At 40.6% G+C, this 20,668-nt stretch overlaps 1 protein-coding gene across 7 annotated transcripts in view; it reads right to left on the reverse strand.

The window, feature by feature from the left end:
- Positions 1–20,668, reverse strand: part of FARS2 (phenylalanyl-tRNA synthetase 2, mitochondrial) — a 625,994-nt gene that overhangs the window by 400,401 nt on the left and 204,925 nt on the right. For all 7 annotated transcript variants that reach the window (XM_080657452.1, XM_080657447.1, XM_080657449.1 and 4 more), the window contains one exon: positions 1,266–1,397. In XM_080657452.1, coding sequence (XP_080513578.1) covers positions 1,266–1,397 — 132 coding nt within the window. The remainder of the gene's footprint in view (positions 1–1,265; positions 1,398–20,668) is intronic.

The raw sequence follows: 20,668 nt of genomic DNA on the forward strand, positions 1-20,668 counted from the left end.
GGTTGTTGATAAATGACTTATCACTCTGAAACATGCTCATATTTTTTAGATCCAGGTACTCAAGTATTGTTCCATAATATAAAAATCCTTATCTATATCTATTTTTAGATGACTTCAAACCTGCTTCTAATGACACTTCTTATGAAAGAAAGCTTTAGATTGGCAAAGATGAATAGGTGACAGTAACTCTACCAAGTATAAAAATGATTATTAGTATATATTTAGATTAAAGGAATGTGTTTGCAAGATTTCCAATAAATTAATTAAATTGTTTCTTTATTATGTTTGTGTCTTGGTTGACTGAGGTTTGGGGTTTTGTTTTGTTTTTATTTAAGTATGGAAGACATTAAAAAACTCACAGCTCGCCCCACCTGGTTTGGCTCAGTGGATAGAGCAACAGCCTGCAGACCAAAGGGTCCTGGGTTCAATTCCAGTCAAGGGCACATGCCTGGGTTGTGGGCTCGAGCCCCAGTAGAGGGCATGCAGGAGGCAGCAATCAATGATTCTTTCTCATCACTGATGTTTCTCTCTCTCTCTCCCTCTCCCTTCCTCTCTAAAACAAATAAAAATTAAAAACTCACAACTCTAAAATTAAGTTTAGAAATAATCATTTTTATTAAGCAACTAGAGGCCCAGTGCACAAAATTCATGCATGGGGGGGGGGTGTCCCTCAACCCGGCCTGCACCCTCTCCAATTTGGGAGGGCATGACACCACCTAGACTTTTATTATATAGGACGGTCCTGTAGAGAAGGGCTGGAAAGATCTATCTCAAGTACCTATATATAGAATTTAATCAGAGATCCCGTCTTCTGCCTCTTAACTATTTTTATAATGTGTTTTATTGTATTTATCATATATCTGTTGAATTTAGGCATTATTCTAAATGCAATATGAACAATAAAGGATAATACATTGGCTTTGTTCTTAAATAGTTTGGAACACTAAAGGCACTTATATATGACATGCATCAAACATTGGCAGGACAATTAAAAAGTAACATACCAACAAATAAAAAATGAAGTACAAATTGAACAGCAAAGTGCTGACAAGAAAGATCTCCAAAAAAAGTAACCATTACAAAATTAAGTGTGAGAGATTAAGTTCTTCCAGAGTTGAATGTCAGAAATAAGTCTGGAGGGCACTATGAGGAAGATGGTAAGCCTATCCCTACAGGAATACATAAATGACTGTGTAAATAAGGTTAAAGAAGAGGAAAGTGGTTTTTAAGAGAGCCTGTAAATAAAATGTTGCATTCTTTTCTACCTGAATTTACCAGTTGCTGTTCCATCACTCCACAGCCAAGAACTTCTAGCCATTCCCCATGGAAGTTGATCTCCATCTCAAAGGAAGGGTGAGTAAAAGGAAAGTAGCAGTCTACCCATCTAATGTCCAGACCTGCAAAGATGCCAAATAAAAACAGTGTTAAAAGGCAATCTGCCCATTCTTGGGATCAGATTTATACTTTGGCTAATGACACCAATTTCTACATTCTGAGTAAAACAAATAGCAAACAAATTAATTTGCAATATGTTAGGGGGATGCAATAAAGCTTAAAACTTGTAAAAAAAACTGGGTATGTCTTTTCCAATATGAACAACACTTTGTGCAGTTCCAGGACTCTCTAAATCCAAATCAATCTCCTGTCAAATCCCTGCAAGTACCAGGCAGATGAAAAAATTTGGTCAAGATCATGGGAAAGCAGGTAATTCTACTAGTTTCTATAAATGTAAATGGCATCTTTTCAGAGTTAAAGAAAAAATATTTTACTATATTGCCCTTCAAACCTGCATATCAACAATATGGCCAATTTAGAATAAACCAATTCACTTTCATTTCCATAATTTTTAAATTAAAGTTTATGAGCTAATAAAAGTTAAAATAAGATCAGCTGAATTTAAGCAAAATATTTAAAAAGTCAAAACTTTTTTCTACAGATGATTGCTAAACATACTTCTAAAGAAACAAAGTACATGCTAAATGGCAGAATGAATTTCTCAATAAGCAATCGTAAATGTGGTGCTTATAACAATGATATTATTATCTAACAAAGGAAAAGACTAATGAATTCAAAGCGAAGCCTGCAAAGCACAGAGATTACTAAAAGCAGAGAAATCAAATGAGAAGATGCCCGATGTGAGAAACAAACACAAAAGTGGGCAAATCACCTATGGTCTCCTTTCACTCTGGGTAATGATCTTTCTCTTCTTTGAGGCAACACTCCTGATTGTGTTTCTCCATGGTAACATGCCCCTCTGCGAATCCTATATAATAAAGAGTTAATATGCAAATTGACCCTCATGCCCTTGCACAAGATGGCCACCCCCATGTGGTCAAAGATGGCCGCCACAAGATGGCTGGCACAGGAGGGCAGTTGGGGGTGACTGGGCCTTCAGGGCAGGGCAGTTAGGGGTGACCGGGCCGGCAGGGGAGGGCAGTTAGGGGTGACCGGGCCAGCAGGGGAGGGCAGTTAGGGGTGACCAGGTCAGTAGGAGAGGGGAGTTAGGGGTGACCAGGCCAGCAGGGGAGGGCAGTTGGGAGCAAGCGGCCCGGCAAGGGAGGGCAGTTGGGGGTGACCAGGAGGGCAGTTAGGGGCAACCGGGCCAGCAGGGGAGGGCAGTTGGGGGTGACCAGGAGGGCAGTTAGGGGCAACCGGGCCGGCAGGGGAGGGCAGTTGGGGGTGACCAGGAGGGCAGTTAGGGGCAACTGGGCCAGCAGGGGAGGGCAGTTGGGAGCAAGTGGGCTGGCAGGGGAGTGCAGTTGGGGGTGATCAGGAGGGCAGTTAGGGGCGACCAGGCCAATAGGAGAGGGCAGTTAGGGGTGACCAGGATGTTAGGGGAGGGCAGTTGGGGGCCACCAGGCCGGCAGGGGAGCAGTTAGGGATCAATCAGGCTGGCAGGGGAGTGGTTAGGGGGTGATCAGGCTGGCATGCAGGTGAGCGGTTAGGAGCCAACAGTCCAGGATTGTGAGAGGGATGTCCAAATGCCGGTTTTCAGGACTAAACCAGCAGTCAGACATCCCCCAAGGAGTCCCAGAATGGAGAGGGTGCAGGCTGGGCTGAGTGATACCCCCCGACCCAGTGCACAAATTTCGTGCACCGGGCCTCTAGTTTGAAATACTGTCTTTTCTCATCCAAGAATATTTGCATTTAAAACCTAGTGGGAATCAGAATGTGAAATAAAAATAATAACAAAAACTGCTTCCATTTATTGAGCATTTACTATGCCTCTATCATCTCATTTCATAGATAGGGAGAAAAACTATTAGAAAGGTCAGTGTCTTGCCCAAAGGTACACAGCTAGTAAATGACTAAGCTAAACCCAGGCCTGCCTGACTCCAAAACTCCTACTCTTAACAATTAAAACATTTCCTGGCCCATCAAAAAAGATATCTCAAGAATGGCAAATCAGGTGAGAAGGGAATTATGAGACAAGGGGATCTTTCCTATGCCCCGAATAGAAGAAGGTAGCTTTTCCTTTCATTGTTCTGTTTTAGATGTATTTATTTTCTAGTTCCCTGCTATCTGAGGCAAGTGAATAACTGACTTCTGTTTAGAATAGTAATACAGTATTTCCCCCTTTATTATACATGTGGTATAATAGACAAATATTAAACTGCACATATTGTGTATAATTTGACAAATGTTGACATATGTAAACATCCATGAAATTGTCACCACAATAAATACAATTAACATATCCACCACCCCCAAAAGTTTCCTCATGTCCTTTTGTAATTCTATCTGCCCATCGGCCCTACCTGTCTTTTCTCCTCACCCTCACTTTCCCCAGCAACCATTGATCTCTTTTCTGTCACTATATAGATGAGAAAAGTGGAATTAGATAGAATATACTCTTTAGCTGGCTTTGTTCACCCAATATAATTATTTTACGATTCACCTATGTTGCTGTACATATCAATAGTTCATTTCTTTTCATTACTAAGTGGATTTTACCAACATTTTTTCTAACTGGGAAAAAAAAGCTGGTCCTGGTGCAAGCCATTGGGAAAATGTCTACAAATCCCCTGAGTAGTCCAGACTTTTCTATATAGAAGCTCCTATATGCAGACCAACTGTTTATTCCCAATTGAATTTGGGGAAGAAGGTGTTTGTACACCTGTGTGATTGTCCATCTTTGGGAAAAATAATCCTCTACCAATATTCTTTTTTTTCTCTCAAAGATTTCCTTTTTTCAACATACTTCTTTTTTTTATATGTTTTTTATTAATTTCGGAGAGAGAAGAAGGGAGAAGGAGAGAGAGAGAAACATCAATGGGAGAGAAACATCAATCAGCTGTCCTCTGCACACTCCATACTGGGGAACAAGCCCATAATCCAGGCTTGTGCCCTGACCAGAAATTGAACCAGTGACCTCTTGGTGTCTGGGTCGATGTTCAACCACTGAGCCACACTGGCTGGGCCCAATATTCTTATTAAAAAGCTCCAGAGACAATTCTGCTGGCAAACAGAAATGTGTAATGTATTGGGTTATGTAACTCAGAAGGCCTGTCAGGAAAAACAATTTTTGTCATTCTTTTTGGAACTCTTGGTAGATAAGCACAAATCACCTTCTGAAAACAATTTAAAAAACAAACAAATGAATTTTGGGTACATGGCTTTGTATACTTAGCTAAATTTTACCAAAAGAAAGAAGAGTACTAAGGGTTAACATGATGATTTCATCATCATATAATTAAATGTCACCTAAGTACCTGAGGTCAACACAAATAAATTTTATTTATATACCCTTATTTTATTCCTTTGGACAGTCTAAATAAATAGCATAGTTTTTAGAGCTTTGTATCACACCTATAAAATCTTAAGTTTCCCTTAGTCAGAGAAAAAAAATTTAAGACATTAATAAGCCCTCAAAATACTCACAAGTGTTGATTAAAGTGATGCTATTATCACTGTTTATTAAGAACAAACTAAATCCCTACTGCATGAAGTCTATGGGGAACTGAGCCTCCCTAGAGACAGGACCCATCTGAGCTGTTGATACTGATGGAGTAATCAAAGTACAAGGTTGAAGTGAAAAGTGGCGTGATGATCTCGTCCCTTCTCTAGAAACCTTCTATTACTGAAGGGCTTTTGCTTTACCTTTTCTAAAATTAGATAAAATTACAGCTTTGGGGTAAAAAATTTTAATGTTGAATAAATTCTTTTCTTTTAATTTATTGTAGTTTGTTTTATTTTATTTTTCCCATTATCATTTATCCCTTCTATGCTCTCTTCCACCTCCACCCACCCACCTCTACTGAATAAATTCTTAAGATAAATTTTCCACATGTTGGTTGTATCTTCTTTGGGTTAAGACCTTAGCCACTGCCCAGCTGGAGTAACTCAGTGGTTGAACATCAATCTATTAACCAAGAGGTCAGATTTCTAGTCCAGTCAGGGCACATGCCCGGGGTTGCGGGCTCAATCCCCAGGAGGGGGGCATGATAATTTCATCATTGATGTTTCCATCTCTCTCTCTCTCCTTTCCTCACTGAAATTAATAAAAAAATATTTTAAAAAATACCTTAGTCAACATAGCCCTCAGTTTCTTCTTGTGGCTTTCTTAGTAGCAATGAAAGGTTAATTGTTCCACACACTGAAAAATACACCAGGCAAGGCAGGAAAAGGCAAAGAAGTTAGCCAACATTTTTCAGAATCCACAAAAATGATTAATATTAATGATTGTGGAGTAGAACTCATTGATCATATCACAAAAAGTGAGAAAGAAAACACAGATTGTCAAAAACTTTGTCTAATAAACCTGGAATGTTTTTAATCCATTTTACTTCCTCAGATCCTTCACTAAAAGTTTCCTTTTTAAATCTATATGACCCTGCAAAGAACATCAAATTCACAGACCAATCATTTTATTTGTTCTACTACTTTAAAGACATCTTCAGTTCTTCAATTCTGTTTCCTTCACATAAACAGGTAAAAGCCAAAATCTATGAAATCACATTTTTCAAGAAGCCTACGAATCCACTTCAAACATAAATGGTTATTATTTCAAAGTAACTTATATTAATGTGCAATTTTTTTCCAGAGCCCATATTCTTTTATACATTCTAACAATTTCAGTTACATTGACACATTAACAGTAATTTATTTTAAATCACTGGTCATGAATATTTTTATATTATCCCAGAAATATTTTCATCTTGTCTTATCCCTCGAACCTCAAAATTACACTAAGAATTATTATATCGAGTTAAAAAGCATCTTGACATGCATCTTGTATTAAAAGATGTGATTCTGAATAATCAGCTCAAAACCCTATTGAGTATGGTTTATTTCACATGTCAAGTATTAGGAGTCAATGAAAAAAATCCACTAAAAACTATGTATTTTTTACGAACATGTCCAAATAATATAGTTCATTATGCATTAGACTAACCTCTTATTGAGGTGATAAAGGAAAATTAAATGCACATGTATTATATATGTGTGTGTGTGTGTGTGTGTGTGTGTGTATAATGAAAAATAAGGCCAAAGTGCTTGCTTTCTTTCATTTTTTTTTGTTTGTTTGGACATAATAATTTATTAAACCATATTCACAAATGAAGCTCAGAGCTTTTTAAAAATTGCCTTAGAACTCTGTGAGATTACATCCAAGAGCCTCAAACCTAGTAGAAGAAAGAGCACCTTAGAATTGAAGTCTCAGATTTCTACCTTTTTGCCTGTAAAACCTATCTGATCCCCTGAGGCCTCAAACCCCCACTGGGTACAATGACAGCTATTCCACCCAGTAGTTTTGTGTAAAGGACCCGCAGAGCTCAGAGGCAGAGATCCTCGTTGGAGTTTTAGGTACTGTTTCTTTTTCTCCTGAATGAGGATGCTAAGTTTGTTCAAGAATGAGGAAAACCCACAAGAAGCATTTCCTCAGTTAGGACCTCAGAAATGATTAGTAAAAATTTCTTCAGGATAGTAATGTGAGCCCAAATGGAAGAGGTGCAGCAGGAACTCTAATTCTCTCAAATTTGGCAGGACGCTACCTGCCTTTACCTGCCACAGAAAGCCAGGGGCCAGGAAAGGCAGCACTGCATCTTGTCAGCTCTGTGCACCAGCCTCTCGACTTCTTGATTCTTGGCAAGACCAAGCAAGGGTATGTCTGAGTGCAGGGGTATGTCTGAGTGTGTGTATGGGGCTGGGTGGGGGGGGGGGTGGAGGAGGGGAGCGGCACTTCCCACTACTCCCTGACTCCTATGCAACGTTGCCATGCATAAGCTCTCCGACATATTGTAAATATTAAATAGATGTCATTCCATCTTACCTCCATAGGTCTCATATAAACATAATACAACATTTCATTTGCATGACTCACTGATTCATTAGATTCTTCCTCTGTTTCCTATGTCCCTTATATTTAAAGACGGAATTTTGCTGTCAGAACCACCTCCGAAAGGTGTCAGAAGCTAAATTGTGAAAGGTTAATGGTCCAAACTAGAGCATATACCAGTAATTTTAGATATCTTACCAAGGCTATTCTCCACTGAAGCAGAAAAAAATTTAAATTGACTATAGAAATATACATTCATTTTTCAACAGGTTTTCCCTTCAGTGGTATCAGAGAGATAGTAGAATGTAACCCTGGTGTCAGTACTGCTGCTTCTACTTTCTGCCAAGGATACATGTCCTGTATGATAACAGACATCAGTGAGAAGTCTCACATGCCTGTCTCTGTCCCATTCTTCTTCTTCTGGACCTTTAAGGGTAAACTTATCGAGTTTCCTTTTTATTATCAGATGTAAGCAAATAGCAAATGCCAACATGTATCTCTGGTTTTCCATCCTTTCTTAGATAAAAGACAGCATCCTCTGCACATTATTCTGCACCATGCTTTTTTTCACTTAATAACAAGTTCTGGAGACCTCTCCAGCTGAATATATGCAGCATCTACTCATTCATGTTTGGATTGTTGCATGGTGTTTCATCAAGTGACCACGCCATGTTTACATTAGAAGTCACTTACTTATATTTGGACTATACCCAAGTATTTTGCTATGAAAAATGATGCTGCAACAAACTAGCCTGTTGGGTCAAAGAGTAAATGCTTTTATAATTTTAATAAATATTGCTAAATTGTCCTCAATAGGAACTGTAGAATTTTGCACTCCCATCATCAAGCGGGCCAAGGCCACACAACTAATTAGTGAGAAAGCCAAACTAGGTCCCATGTGAAAATTCAGGGCTCTGCTGATAAAAGACCACCCAGCTTGACCACCCAGTTCTCTGGTAGCTAATGCAATAACAGAGCACCCACAGAAAAGATCCCCATATTCCTGCCGTCTTCCTCACTCTTGCTATCTGCTTGCATCTCCTGTCTCTCCCCTAGCTCAGGAAATGGGTATCTTCTGAACTGACTGACAGCACAGTTGGCAGTGATGAGGAAGAGGAAGCACATATAGTCCTGAAGCATCCATGTGGGACATTGCACATTGATTCCATTTCCCAAGTCCACCTCACAAGCAACACAAAGTCATTCAAAACTAACAATTCTTTCCCCATCTAGGGCCTCACAAACCTGCCAATGTCACCACTGTGACTCTTGAGTGTGTCATATATAGGATTGTGTGTCCACGTAGCCACATACTTTGAGTCCAGTACTACAGACTGCTTCATGGAGTAAATTAATTCCAATTACAAAGTTAATGCTAAACACCACATTTCCCTCTCATAGAGAAAAAGAAGGAAATAGAATATTCTGGTGTGGGACCTCAACCGCACAAGTAGAAGATGTTAGCACTATTTCAGCCACAGACTCCCTTGCTAAGACGTATACAAAGTGATCAGGGCAATATAAAAGGCTAGCAATTCTCTCACAATTGGTGACGGTGTAACTGATGCCATAGTTATTAGTCCTCCAGTGTGTTGAAATGTTATTTCAGGCTGTTGCCCTGGGACTCCCACTAATAAGAATCCTTTTGATTAAGATTTGGATCTTAAGGAAGATGGCTGCCGACAGGAAGGCAGACTGCAAGAAAATGCATGAGTGAGAGAACTAAAGGAGAGTGTGTGGTCTCACGGGGAGTGTTTATGTGTGAGTTGAGGGAAAGCTATACTCCAAGGGACTGTTGGGGATTGCCAGACGGGGTTCCCTGACCGGGCAGCCTCCACTGCAGTTGAAATCCCTCCCAGAGCAACCGTCTCTGATGAGGAGACCGCGCCATCTTGAAGGGGACAGAGGATGCTATTGGAATCATAAAAATCCCAGGAATCTACAACAAGAACTCCCAGAGAACAGCTGCGAACCCAGGAAAACCAGTCCCCAAAGAGCGCGAACATGCGGATTCAAAGGAGCTCTGCACCCTCTCACAAATAGGTCAGATTTCGCCTAGGATAAGGAGAGAGAGAACTACATAACTAGTCACCTGAAGAAGAGACATCATGGGGAGACAAAAAAACAGCCCGCATATAAAAGAAAATGAGGCATCACCAGAAAAGGAGGTAAACGAAATGGAGACAAGCACTCTGTCAGAGAAAGAATTCAGAGAAATGGTCATAAGGTGGCTTGAAAGAATGGAAGACAAATTCAACAATATGAGTAAGAACCAAGAGGAGAGAGAAACCAAGATGGCAGCATAGGTAAGCACCTAAACTGCTGCCTCGCACAACAATTTCAAAACTACAACTAAAAGACAGAACGGACACCATCCAGAACCACAGGAAAGCTGGCTGAGTGAAAATTCTACAACTAGAAGGAAAGAGAAAAGCTCACAGAGAATTGGAGGTACAGCAAAGGGTCTTTGTGCGCGCAGAGAGGAAGGGCAGCTAAGAGCCTGGCTGACTTTCTCTGGCGGAAGGGGGAAGGAAGCCCCCGACCGCACTGAACCCCAGTTCTGACTGCACTGAACCCATTCCGGGCGAGCCCCTGGGACCCACGCTCTTACGGTGGGAGTCTGGACTCTCGGGCGGAGACTCGGGAGCTGGGGAAGGCAGAAGTCTGAAGGTGCGCGCGTGCCAGTGCGCACAAAGGCTGCGGAGGTTGCCACAGGCTTTCCCTAGTGGAAGGGAGTCGGAGGCTCCTGACTGCACTGAGCCCCAGTTCTGACTGCACTGGACCCCAGTTCCAGGCGAGCCCCTGGGGACCCACGCTCTTGTGGGGGGAATCTGGACTCTCGGGCGGAGACTCGGGAGCCGAGGAAGGCAGAGGTCTGCAGGCGCACACGCGCGCAAGGGCAAGGCTGACTGGAAGCCAAGACTGAGACTCCACCCCATGCAAGCTGAGCACAGAGGCTATTGCAATTTGGCAAGTCTAATCCTATAAGGCTGTCTCCAGCACTGAACTTCTGCCATCATAGACACAGCTGATCCTTACAGCCAACTGGCCTGGAGGTCAATTCTTCCCAGTGATACCAACAACAATCAAGACTTAACTACAACAAGGCTGTACACACAGTCCACAAAGGGGTGAAACCTCAGGTGTCCACCTCAGGTTAACTGGGGAGGCAGACCCACTGGGCCATATTGGAAACCTAGCACACAAATCTACCCTACCAACTCAGGGAAGCAATGAAAATGCGGCGTCAAATAAACAGATCACAAACGAAAGAAATGGAGGAAAACAAACGACTGGATATAGAATTCAAAACCACGGTTATAAGGCTTTTCAAGAATATTCTAGAAAAGGCCGATAAATATAACGAGACCCTCGAAGATATGAAAAAAAAAAACAACTAGAAATTAAACATACACTGACTGAAATAAAAAATATTATACAGAGACCCAAAAACAGACTAGAGGAACACAAAAATCAAGTCAAAGAATTGAAATACAAAGAAGCAAAAAACACTCAACCGAAAAAGCTAAAAGCAAAAAAAAAAAAATCCAAAAAGTTGAAGATAGTGTAAGACGACTGACTCTGGGACAACTTCAAGCGTACCAACATCAGAATTATGGGGGTGCCAGAAGAAGAGAGAGAGCAAGATACTGAAAACCTATTTGAAGAAATAATGACCAAAAACTTCCCCCACCTGGTGAAAGAAATAGACATACAAGTCCAGGAAGCGGAAAGAACCCCAAACAAAAGGAATCCAAAGAGGACCATACCAAGACACATCATAATTAAAATGCCAAGAGCAAAAGACAAAGAGAGAATATTAAAAGCAGCAAGAGAAAAACAGTTAGTTACCTACAAGGGAGCACCCATACGACTGTCAGCTGATTTCTCAACAGAAACTATGCAGGCCAGACGGGAGTGGCAAGAAATTTTCAATGTGATGAATAGCAAGAACCTACAACCAAGATTACTCTACCCAACAAAGCTATCATTCAAAATTGAAGGTCAGATGAAGAGCTTCACAGATAATAAAAAAGCTAAAGGAGTTCATCACCACCAAACCAGTATTATGTGAAATGCTGAAAGGTATTCTTAAAGAAGAGGAAGAAGAAAAAAGTAAAGATAAAAATTATGAACAACAAAAACATATCTATCAACAAGTGAACCTAAAAATCAAGTGAATTAAAAACCTGAGGAACAGAATAATCTGGTGAATATAATAGAATCAGGGGCATAGAAAGGGAATGGACTGATAATTCTCAGGGGGAAAGGGGTATGGGGGGTTCATGAAGAGACTGGAAAAAAATCATACACCTATGGATGGGGACAGTGGGGGGGAGGTAAGGGCAGAAGGTGGGGTGGCAACCGGGTGGAAGGGAGCTATGAGGGGAAAAAGGAAAAAAAATTGTAATAATCTGAATAAAGATTTATTAAAATAAAAAAATAAATAAATAAAAAAGAACCAAGAGGAAATGACGAAGAACCAAGAAATGAAAACTAACATCACTGCTGTAAAGAACTCAATAGAAAGCATCAACAGTAGACTAAAAGAAGCAGAGGACCGCACAGTGAGTTAGAAGGCAAAGAAGGAAAAAATACACAAGTACAGCAGCTTCTACAAAAAAAAATTAAAAGGCAGGAGGAGAGCCTAAGGGAACTTTGGGACAACAGGAAACAAAACAACACCTGCATAATAGGGGTGCCAGAAGGAGAGGATACTGAGAAAGGAATAGAAAACCTGTTTGAAGAAATAATGATAGAAAACTTCCCTGATATAGGGAAGAAAAAACACACACAAATCCAAGAAGCTCACAGAGTCCCAAGCAAAATGAACCCCAAAAGACCGATGCCAAGGCACATTATAATTAAACTGGCAAACACCAATGACAAAGTAAGAATCTTAAAAGCGGCAAAAGAGAGACAGAAAGTTACCTACAAAGGATCCCCCATCAGACTAGCAACTGATTTCTCAACAGAAACACACCAGGCCAGAAGGGAATGGAATGAAATATCATGCAAAGGAAGGGTCTGAATCCAAGAATACTGTACCCAGCAAGGCTATCAATCAAAATTGAGGGTGAAATCAAGAGCTTCACAGATAAAAAAGGACTAAGGGAGTTTATTACCACCAAGCCAGCAATGCAAGAAATGCTAAAAGGTCTGCTGTAAAAAGAAGAAATAGGAAGGGGAGAAGGAACACAGGGGTAAAGAATAAAAATGGTGACAAACAAGTACATATCAATAATAACATTAAATGCAAATGGATTAAATGCCCCAATCAAAAGACATAGGATAACTGAGTAGATAAGAAAACATGACCCATGTATCTGCTGTCTATAGGAAACCCACCTCAGAAAAAAAGACACACAGAGACAGATGGTGAAGGGATGGAAAAAGGATTTACACGCTAATGGAAATGAAAAAAAACAAAGCTGGGGTAGCAATACTTATATCTGACAACTTAGATCTCAAAGGGAAGGACATAAAAAGAGATAAGGAAGGCCACTTCATAATACTAAAGGGAGCAATCCAGCAAGAAGAAATAACTCTGGTAAACATATATGCACCCAATACATGAGCACCCAAATATATAAAAAAAACTCCTGGAGGATATCAAGGGAGAGATTGAGAGCAATACAATCATAGTAGGGGACTTTAATACCCCACTATCACCACTGGACAAATCCTCTAAACAAAAACTCAGCAAAGAAACATCAATCCTAAATGACTCACTAGATCAGATGGAATTAATTGACATCTTCAGAACATTTTACCCCAAAAGCCACAGAATATACATTCTTCTGAAGTGCATATGGTTCATTTTCAAAGATAGACCATATATTGGGTCACAGGCAAAGTCTCTTCAAATTCAAGAAGATAGAAATCATATCAAGCATCCTCTCAGATCACAATGGCATAAAACTGGAAATCAACTACAATAAAAACAATCCAAAAAAATCAAACACATGGAGACTAAACAGCATGCTATTAAACAACGACTGGGTTACCAGAGAGATCAAGGAATAAATAAAAAACATCATGGCAACAAACGACAATGAAAATACAACAATCCAAAATCTATGGGACACAAGGAAATCAGTCTTGAGAGGGAAGTTCATAGCCCTACAAGCCTACTGCAAAAAAACAAGAAACAATGGTAATAAATTATCTAACTCTACAACTCAAAAGAGTTAGAGAGCAACAAGAAAAGCCCAGTGTAAGCAGAAGGAAGGAAATAATAAAGATCAGGGCAGAAATAAACAACATAGAGAAGAAAAAAAAACCAACAATACAAAAGATCAACAAAACCAAGAGCTGGTTCTTTGAAAGGCTAAACATGATTGATGAACCTCTAGCCAGGCTCACCAAGAAGCAAAGAGAGAGGACCCAAATAAACAAAATCAGAAATGAAAGAGGAGAAATAACAACAGACCCCACAGAAATACAAAGGATTGTTAAAAAAAAATACTATGAACAACTCTATTCCAAAAAATTGGACCTGGAGGAAATGGACATATTCCTAGAAAAATACAACCTTCCAAAACTCAAACAGGAAGAATCTAAACATCTCAATAGGCCAATAACTATGGAAGAAATTGAAGCAGTCATCAAAAAGCTTTCAGTAAATAAAAGCCCACCACACGGCTTCACAGGGGAGTTTTGCCAAACATTCAAGGAAGAACTAAAACCTATCCTCCTCAGACTATTCTAAAAAATTCAAGAGGGAGAACACTTCCAAGCTCATTCTATGAAGCCAGAATCACCCTAATACCAAAACCAGATAAAGATAACACAATGAAAGAGAATTACAGGCCAATATCCCTCATGAACATAGATGCCAAAATCCTCAACAAAATTCTAGCAAATGGGATCCAGCACTACATCAGAAAGATCATACACCATGACCAAGTAGGATTCATCCCAGGGATGCAAGGATGATACAATATCCACAAATCAATAAACGTGATACATCACATAAACAAATTGAGAGATAAAAATCACATAGTCATATCAATTGATGCAGAAAAAGCATTTGACAAAATCCAACACCGTTTCTTGATAAAAACTCTTAGCTAGGTGGGAATAGAAGAATCATACCTCGACATAATAAAAGCCATATATGACAAACCCTCAGCCAACATACGAAATGGGCAAAAACTAAAACCATTTCCCTAAGAACAGGAACAAGTCAGGGATGCCCACTCTCACCACTCCTGTTCGACATAGTACTGGAAGTATTAGCCATTGCGATTAGACAAGAAGAAGAAATACAAGGCATCCAAATTGGAAAAGAAGAAGTAAAGCTGTCCTTATTCGCAGATGACATGATACTGTACATAGAAAGCCCTAAAGACTCCATCAAAAAATTATTAGACTTAATAAATGAATTCAGCAATGTAGCAGGATACAAAATTAACGCCAAGAAATCTATGGCATTTCTATACACCAATAATGAACTTACAGAAAGAGAGACTAAAAAAGCAATCCCATTTACCATCGCATCAAAAAAATTAAGATGCTTAGGAATAAACTTAACTAAGGAGGTAAAAGACCTATACGCTGAAAACTACAGGACACCGAAAAAAGAGACAGAGGAAGACATAAACAGATGGAAGAACATACCATGTTCATGGATTGGCAGAATCAATATCATTAAAATGTCCCTACTACCCAAAGCAATTGATAGATTCAATGCACTCCCCATTAAAATACCAACGGCATATTTCACAGACCTAGAAAGAACTCTCCAAAAAACTCATCTGGAATAAAACAAGACCCTGAATAGTTGCAGCAATCCTGAGAAAGAAGAACAAAGTAGGTGGGATATCAATAACAGATTTCAAGCTGTATTACAAAGCCTGTTCTCAGAACAGCCGGTACTGGGACAAGAACAGAGATATAGACCAATGGAATAAAATAGAGAACCCAGAAATCGACCAAAACCACTATGCTCAATTAATATTTGACAAAGGAGGCATGAACATACAATGGAGTCAAGACAGTCTCTTCAATAAATGGTGTTGGGAAAATTGGATCTATACATGCAAAAAAATGAAACTAGACCACCAACTTATGCCATACACAAAAATAAACTCAAAATGGATAAAGGACTTAAACATAAGACAGGAAACCATAAAAATACTAGAGGAATCCACAGGCAGCATATTACAGAAATCTCTGAAACATGCCGAAGCAATTTCTTCACTGATACTGCTCCTAGGGCAATGGAAACTAGAGAGAAAATAAACAAATGAGACTACATCAAAATAAAAGCTTTTGCACAGCAAATGAAACCTTCAACAAAGCAACAAGAAAGCCCGCTGTATGGGAGAACATATTTGCCAATGTTATCACCGATAACGGTTTAATCTCCAACATTTACAGGGAACTTACACAACTTAATAAAAGGAAGATAAATGATCCAATAAAAAAATGGGCAATGGACCTAAATAGATACTTTTCGAAAGAAGACAGAAGGAAGGCCAAGAGACATATGAATACATGCTCAAAGTCACTAATTATCCGTGAGATGCAAATCAAAACAACAATGAGGTATCACCTCACACCTGTCAGAATGGCTATCATCAACAAATTAACAAAGGACAAGTGCTGGCAAGGATGCGGAGAAAAAGGAACACTCGTGCACTGCTGGTGGGAATGCAGACTGGTGCAGCCACTGTGGAGAACAGTATGGAGTTTCCTCAAAAAACTGAAAATGGAACTCCCATTTGACCCAGTGATCCCACTTCTAGGAATATATCCCAAGAAACTAGAAACGCCAATCAGAAAGAATATATGCACCCCTATGTTCATAGCAGCACAATTCACCATAGCTAAGATTTGGAAACAGCCTAAATGCCCATCCGCAGATGAGTGGATTAGAAAACTATAGTACATCTACACAATGGAATACTACACTGCTATAAAAAAGGAGGAATTCTTAACATTTGCAGCAGCATGGATGGAACTAGAAAGCATTATGCTAAGTGAAATAAGCCAGGCAATGAAATAAAAATACCACATGATGTCACTCCTTTATGGAAAATAAAGAACATTATATATCTTTTTGATGAAGAAAAAGGGAGTGTTGGGAAGGTGGGTAAAGAGATCAACCGAAGGACTTGTATGCATGCATATAAGCACAACCAATGGACACAAGACACTGGGGGTGGGGGTGGGATGAGACCATGTGACAGGGTAAGGGGAGGCTAGGGGAAGGTTAATGGGGGGGAAAAGGAGATATATGTACTACTATTGTAATACTTTAAACAATAAAATAAAATTAAAAAAAAAAGATTTGGATTTTAAGATATTATCATTTCTCCACCTCACAATGGGTTTAAAAATGGAGTGTAGCAGAATTTATTAGTCCCTCATTATAAATCTTCGTATGGAGCCCAAGGCATTAAGTGATCTCTCCCTGGCTCCATAGCGAGTTGAAAGGGACAACCTAACAGCAATATGACCTGGGTGTGAGCCATGGCTACAAACCCTCTGGTCCTCAATCTTCCTCTCCAACCCATTCACAAAGGATGGTTACACAGACAAGACTTGTAGACAGGAGGCTCACACTCCACCCCACAAATCTGGTCACAGAGACTTGGGTAGGTTAAGCATAATTATGGGAACAACAATCATACATGTAGAATCAAATCCCAGCTCCTCCACATTTAGCCAGGTGACTTCAGGCAAGTGTTTTAACCTCTCACAGCCTCGAGTTTAAAATAAAAATAATACTTGTCTCACCAAGTTTTGGGGACAATTCAGTAAAGAAAGGTGTGTAAAAACCTAGCACAGTACCTGACACCTAAAAAATACTCACAAGGTGATTTTTGAATTGAATGTCATCGAAAATCAGGTAGTAATATAAAATATACTTCATCTTTTTATAAAAATATGAAGGAAAATAAACTTTCTAAATTGGATTCCTAAGGCCATCACCATTTGTTGTTAATTTACTATGGGACTGTGCTAAAATACTTTACACGCCTTCTTTAGTTTAATCCTTAACCTGATGGAAGGCTGACATAAAACACTGCACAACAATTATCATTGGTCCCATCTACACTAATAAAAGAGAAACATGCAAATTAACCATCACTCCGCTACGGCCACAAGCCACGCCCATCAGCCAACCAGGAGCAAGTATGCAAATTAACCCAACCAAGATGTAGGCCGGCCACAGAGCTGGAGCAAGCAGGAGGCTTGGCTTGCCGCCCTGGCCGGCCCTGGTCTCCGCTCAAGGCTACAAAGTTTCAATTATAGAAGATAAATAAATCCTAGATACTTGCTTCCAGCCGGCCCTGGCCTCCGCTCAAGGAGGCACTGAAAAAAAAAAAGAAAAAGAAAAAAAGGAGGGGCTGGGACCTTGGGTCGCCGGGGGGCGGGGAGGGGGGGCGGTGATCAGGCCAGGATGGGACGGCAGAGGTCGTTGTGGGTAAGCAGACCAGCAGGGGGTCCAGTTGGGGGTGATCAGGCTGGCGGGGTGGCATTTGGGAGCGAGCAGGCTGGCGGCGGGGGGGCAGTTGGGAGTGAGCAGGCTGGCATGCAGAGTGGTTAGGGGCAATCAGGCAGGCAGGCAGGCAGGCAGGCAGGTGAGGGGCAATCAGGCAGGCAGGCAGGTGAGCGGCTAGAGCCAGCATTCCCAGATTGTGAGGGGGATGTCTGACTGCCGGTTTAGGCCCGATCCCTGTAAACCAGCAGTAGGACATCCTTCGAGGGGTCCCACATTGGAGAGGGTGCAGGCTGGGCTAAGGAAGACCCCCACACACACACTGCATGAATTTCGTGCACTGGGCCACTAGTCTTATAAATAATGGAACCGTGGCTAAAACAATTTATGTATCTTATCTAAGTTAACATAGCTATAAATGCCAAGATTAGAATTCAAAAGCAGATATGTCAGAAAACAAAGCCCTATGTTGCCCTTGCCAGAACAATGAAAAACTACACTAATTCAGTTTCCCATGCAAAGAGCCCTTAAGAGTCCAAGATGGCACCATCAGTTTCCCAGTTCTTCTAACACATAACAATGACAGATACGAGAGAGAAAGAGAGAGAGAGAAAGAAAGAGAGAGAGAGAGAGACAAAAAGGCAAAGCCTAAGTCCAAAGATTTAAGAGAAATAACTCAACAAGCCAAAAACAAACTAGAAACACAAAAATAGACCCAAACATATATGTTCAATTGATTTTAGAGAAAGGAACAAAGGCAATTATGTGGAGAAAGGACAGTCATTTCAAGAAGTGGTGCTGGAACAACTAGATATCTATTTGCAAAAAAACCTTCCATCCATACCTCATGCCATATATAAAATTTTTCAAAATGATCACAAACCTAAATATAAAACTGAAAACTATAACACTTCTAGAATAAATCAGTAGAAAAATATCACCTCAGAAATCACATCAAAAACATAATGCATAACAAAAAAATGGCTGAAAAGAAAAGGAAATAAACAAAAAAATGTTTATTATATTTCATCAAAGTTAAGAATTTCTGACCTTTGAGAAAACCTGTTAAGAGAATAAAAAGGAAGGGTACTGAATGGAAGAAAATATTTGCAATATTGGAAAACTGACTTTTTAAATGGTCAAAAGATTTGGGCACTTCACCTAAGAGAACATATATGGATGACAAATAAGCACATGATGCTCAGCATCATTAGTTTTTAAGGAAATGTAAATTAAAATCACAGTCAGATACCACTACACAACTATTAGAATTACTACAATTAAAATGACCAGGGGAGGATCCAAGATGGCAGCATAGGTAAACACCTAAACTGCTGCCTCGCACAACAATTTCAAAACTACAACTAAAAGACAGAACGTCTATCACCCAGAACCACAGGAAAGCTGGCTGAGTGGAAGTTCTACAACTAGAAGGAAAGAGCAAACAGCATTGAGGGGTGCACAAGTGCTGAAAAGCTGAGGTACGGAGACGCGAAACGGGCTGGCGACGGGTGACTGGGAGCCCTGCTGTTTTCAACCTGAAGGGAGATAAGCTCCCGATTACTCTGAACTCCAGTTTCTGGGGAGACGTGGGGGACCCAAACTCCTATGGGGAGAAGCTGGACTGTCTGCCGTGGGGTCGGAAAGTGAGAGAGGCTTGCTTGCAGGGCTGAGGGCAGGAATAATTGTTTTCTGTGCTGGGGCCCGGGACACGGGACAGGGTCAAAGACGCAGAGCCGGCTTACTGGCAGCCATCGCTGTTTGCCACGCCCTAGCCTAGTCACACCCTGAGACCCCGCCCTGCACAATCTACAAACCCACCCAAGCTCCAAGCAGTGGCTTTAGCATATGAATGACCTGCCTTATTGCAGCTTAACCTAGCAAACTTGCAGCCCAGGTCAAACAGCTCCAAAACCTCCAAACCCCAAGCAAAGAGGAGAAAACTGTAGTTCTTGCTGTAGCGCCTGCTGGGTGGCCTCAGACAGTAGCTGACCTGCACCCCATTGGAGATCCAGAAGCCAGTGTACCTAGTGGTCAGTGTGAGACACCTGATTTCAACTCCTCACATCCATAAGTGACACATTCAAGAGGCAGACTCAGTGAGCACCAAAGCCCCACTGAAACAAGTCCTGCACCATAAGCGTGTATCCAGTGCAGCAGTTCTTCCATTATAGACACAGCGGTTCCTCACAGCCAATTGGCCTGGAGGTCAATTCCTCCCAGTGTACCAACAGCAATCAAGGCTTAACTACACCAAGACTTTGCACTCAGCCCACAAAGGGATGTACCACCTCAGGTGATTGGGGAGGCTGAGCTACTGGCCCCTATAGGTCACCTACCACACAAATCCACTCCATCAACACAAGGAAGCAGCAAAATGCGGAGACAAAGAAACATGTCACGAATGAGAGAAATGGAGGAAAGCAAACTACTGGACGACATAGAGTTCAGAACCACATTTATAAGGTTACTCAAGAATCTTCTAAAAACCGCTGAGGAACTTAGTGAGACCTTTAAGGATCTTAATGAGAATGCCAAAAAAATGGAAAAGGACCAGTCAGAAATTAAGCACACACTGTCTGAAATAAAGAATATACAGAAACTCAACTGTAGATCAACGTACCCCAATAATCAAACCAAAGATCTGAAATATGAGGAAACAAAAAACACCCAACCAGAAAAACAAGAAGAAAAAAGAATCCAAAAATATGAAGATAGTGTAAGGAGCCTCTGGGACAACTTTAAGCGTACCAACGTCCGAATTTTTGGGGTGCCAGAAGAAGAGAGAGAGCAAAATATTGAAAACCTATTAGAAGAAATAATGACAGAAAACTTTCCCTACCTGGTGAAAGAAACAGATTTACAAGTTCAGGAAGCACACAGAACCCCATACAAGAGGAATCCAAAGAGGACCACACCAAGACACATCATAATTAAAA

The sequence above is a fragment of the Plecotus auritus genome (genome assembly GCF_963455305.1).
Source record: "Plecotus auritus genome assembly, chromosome: 2".
Taxonomy (NCBI): domain Eukaryota; kingdom Metazoa; phylum Chordata; class Mammalia; order Chiroptera; family Vespertilionidae; genus Plecotus; species Plecotus auritus.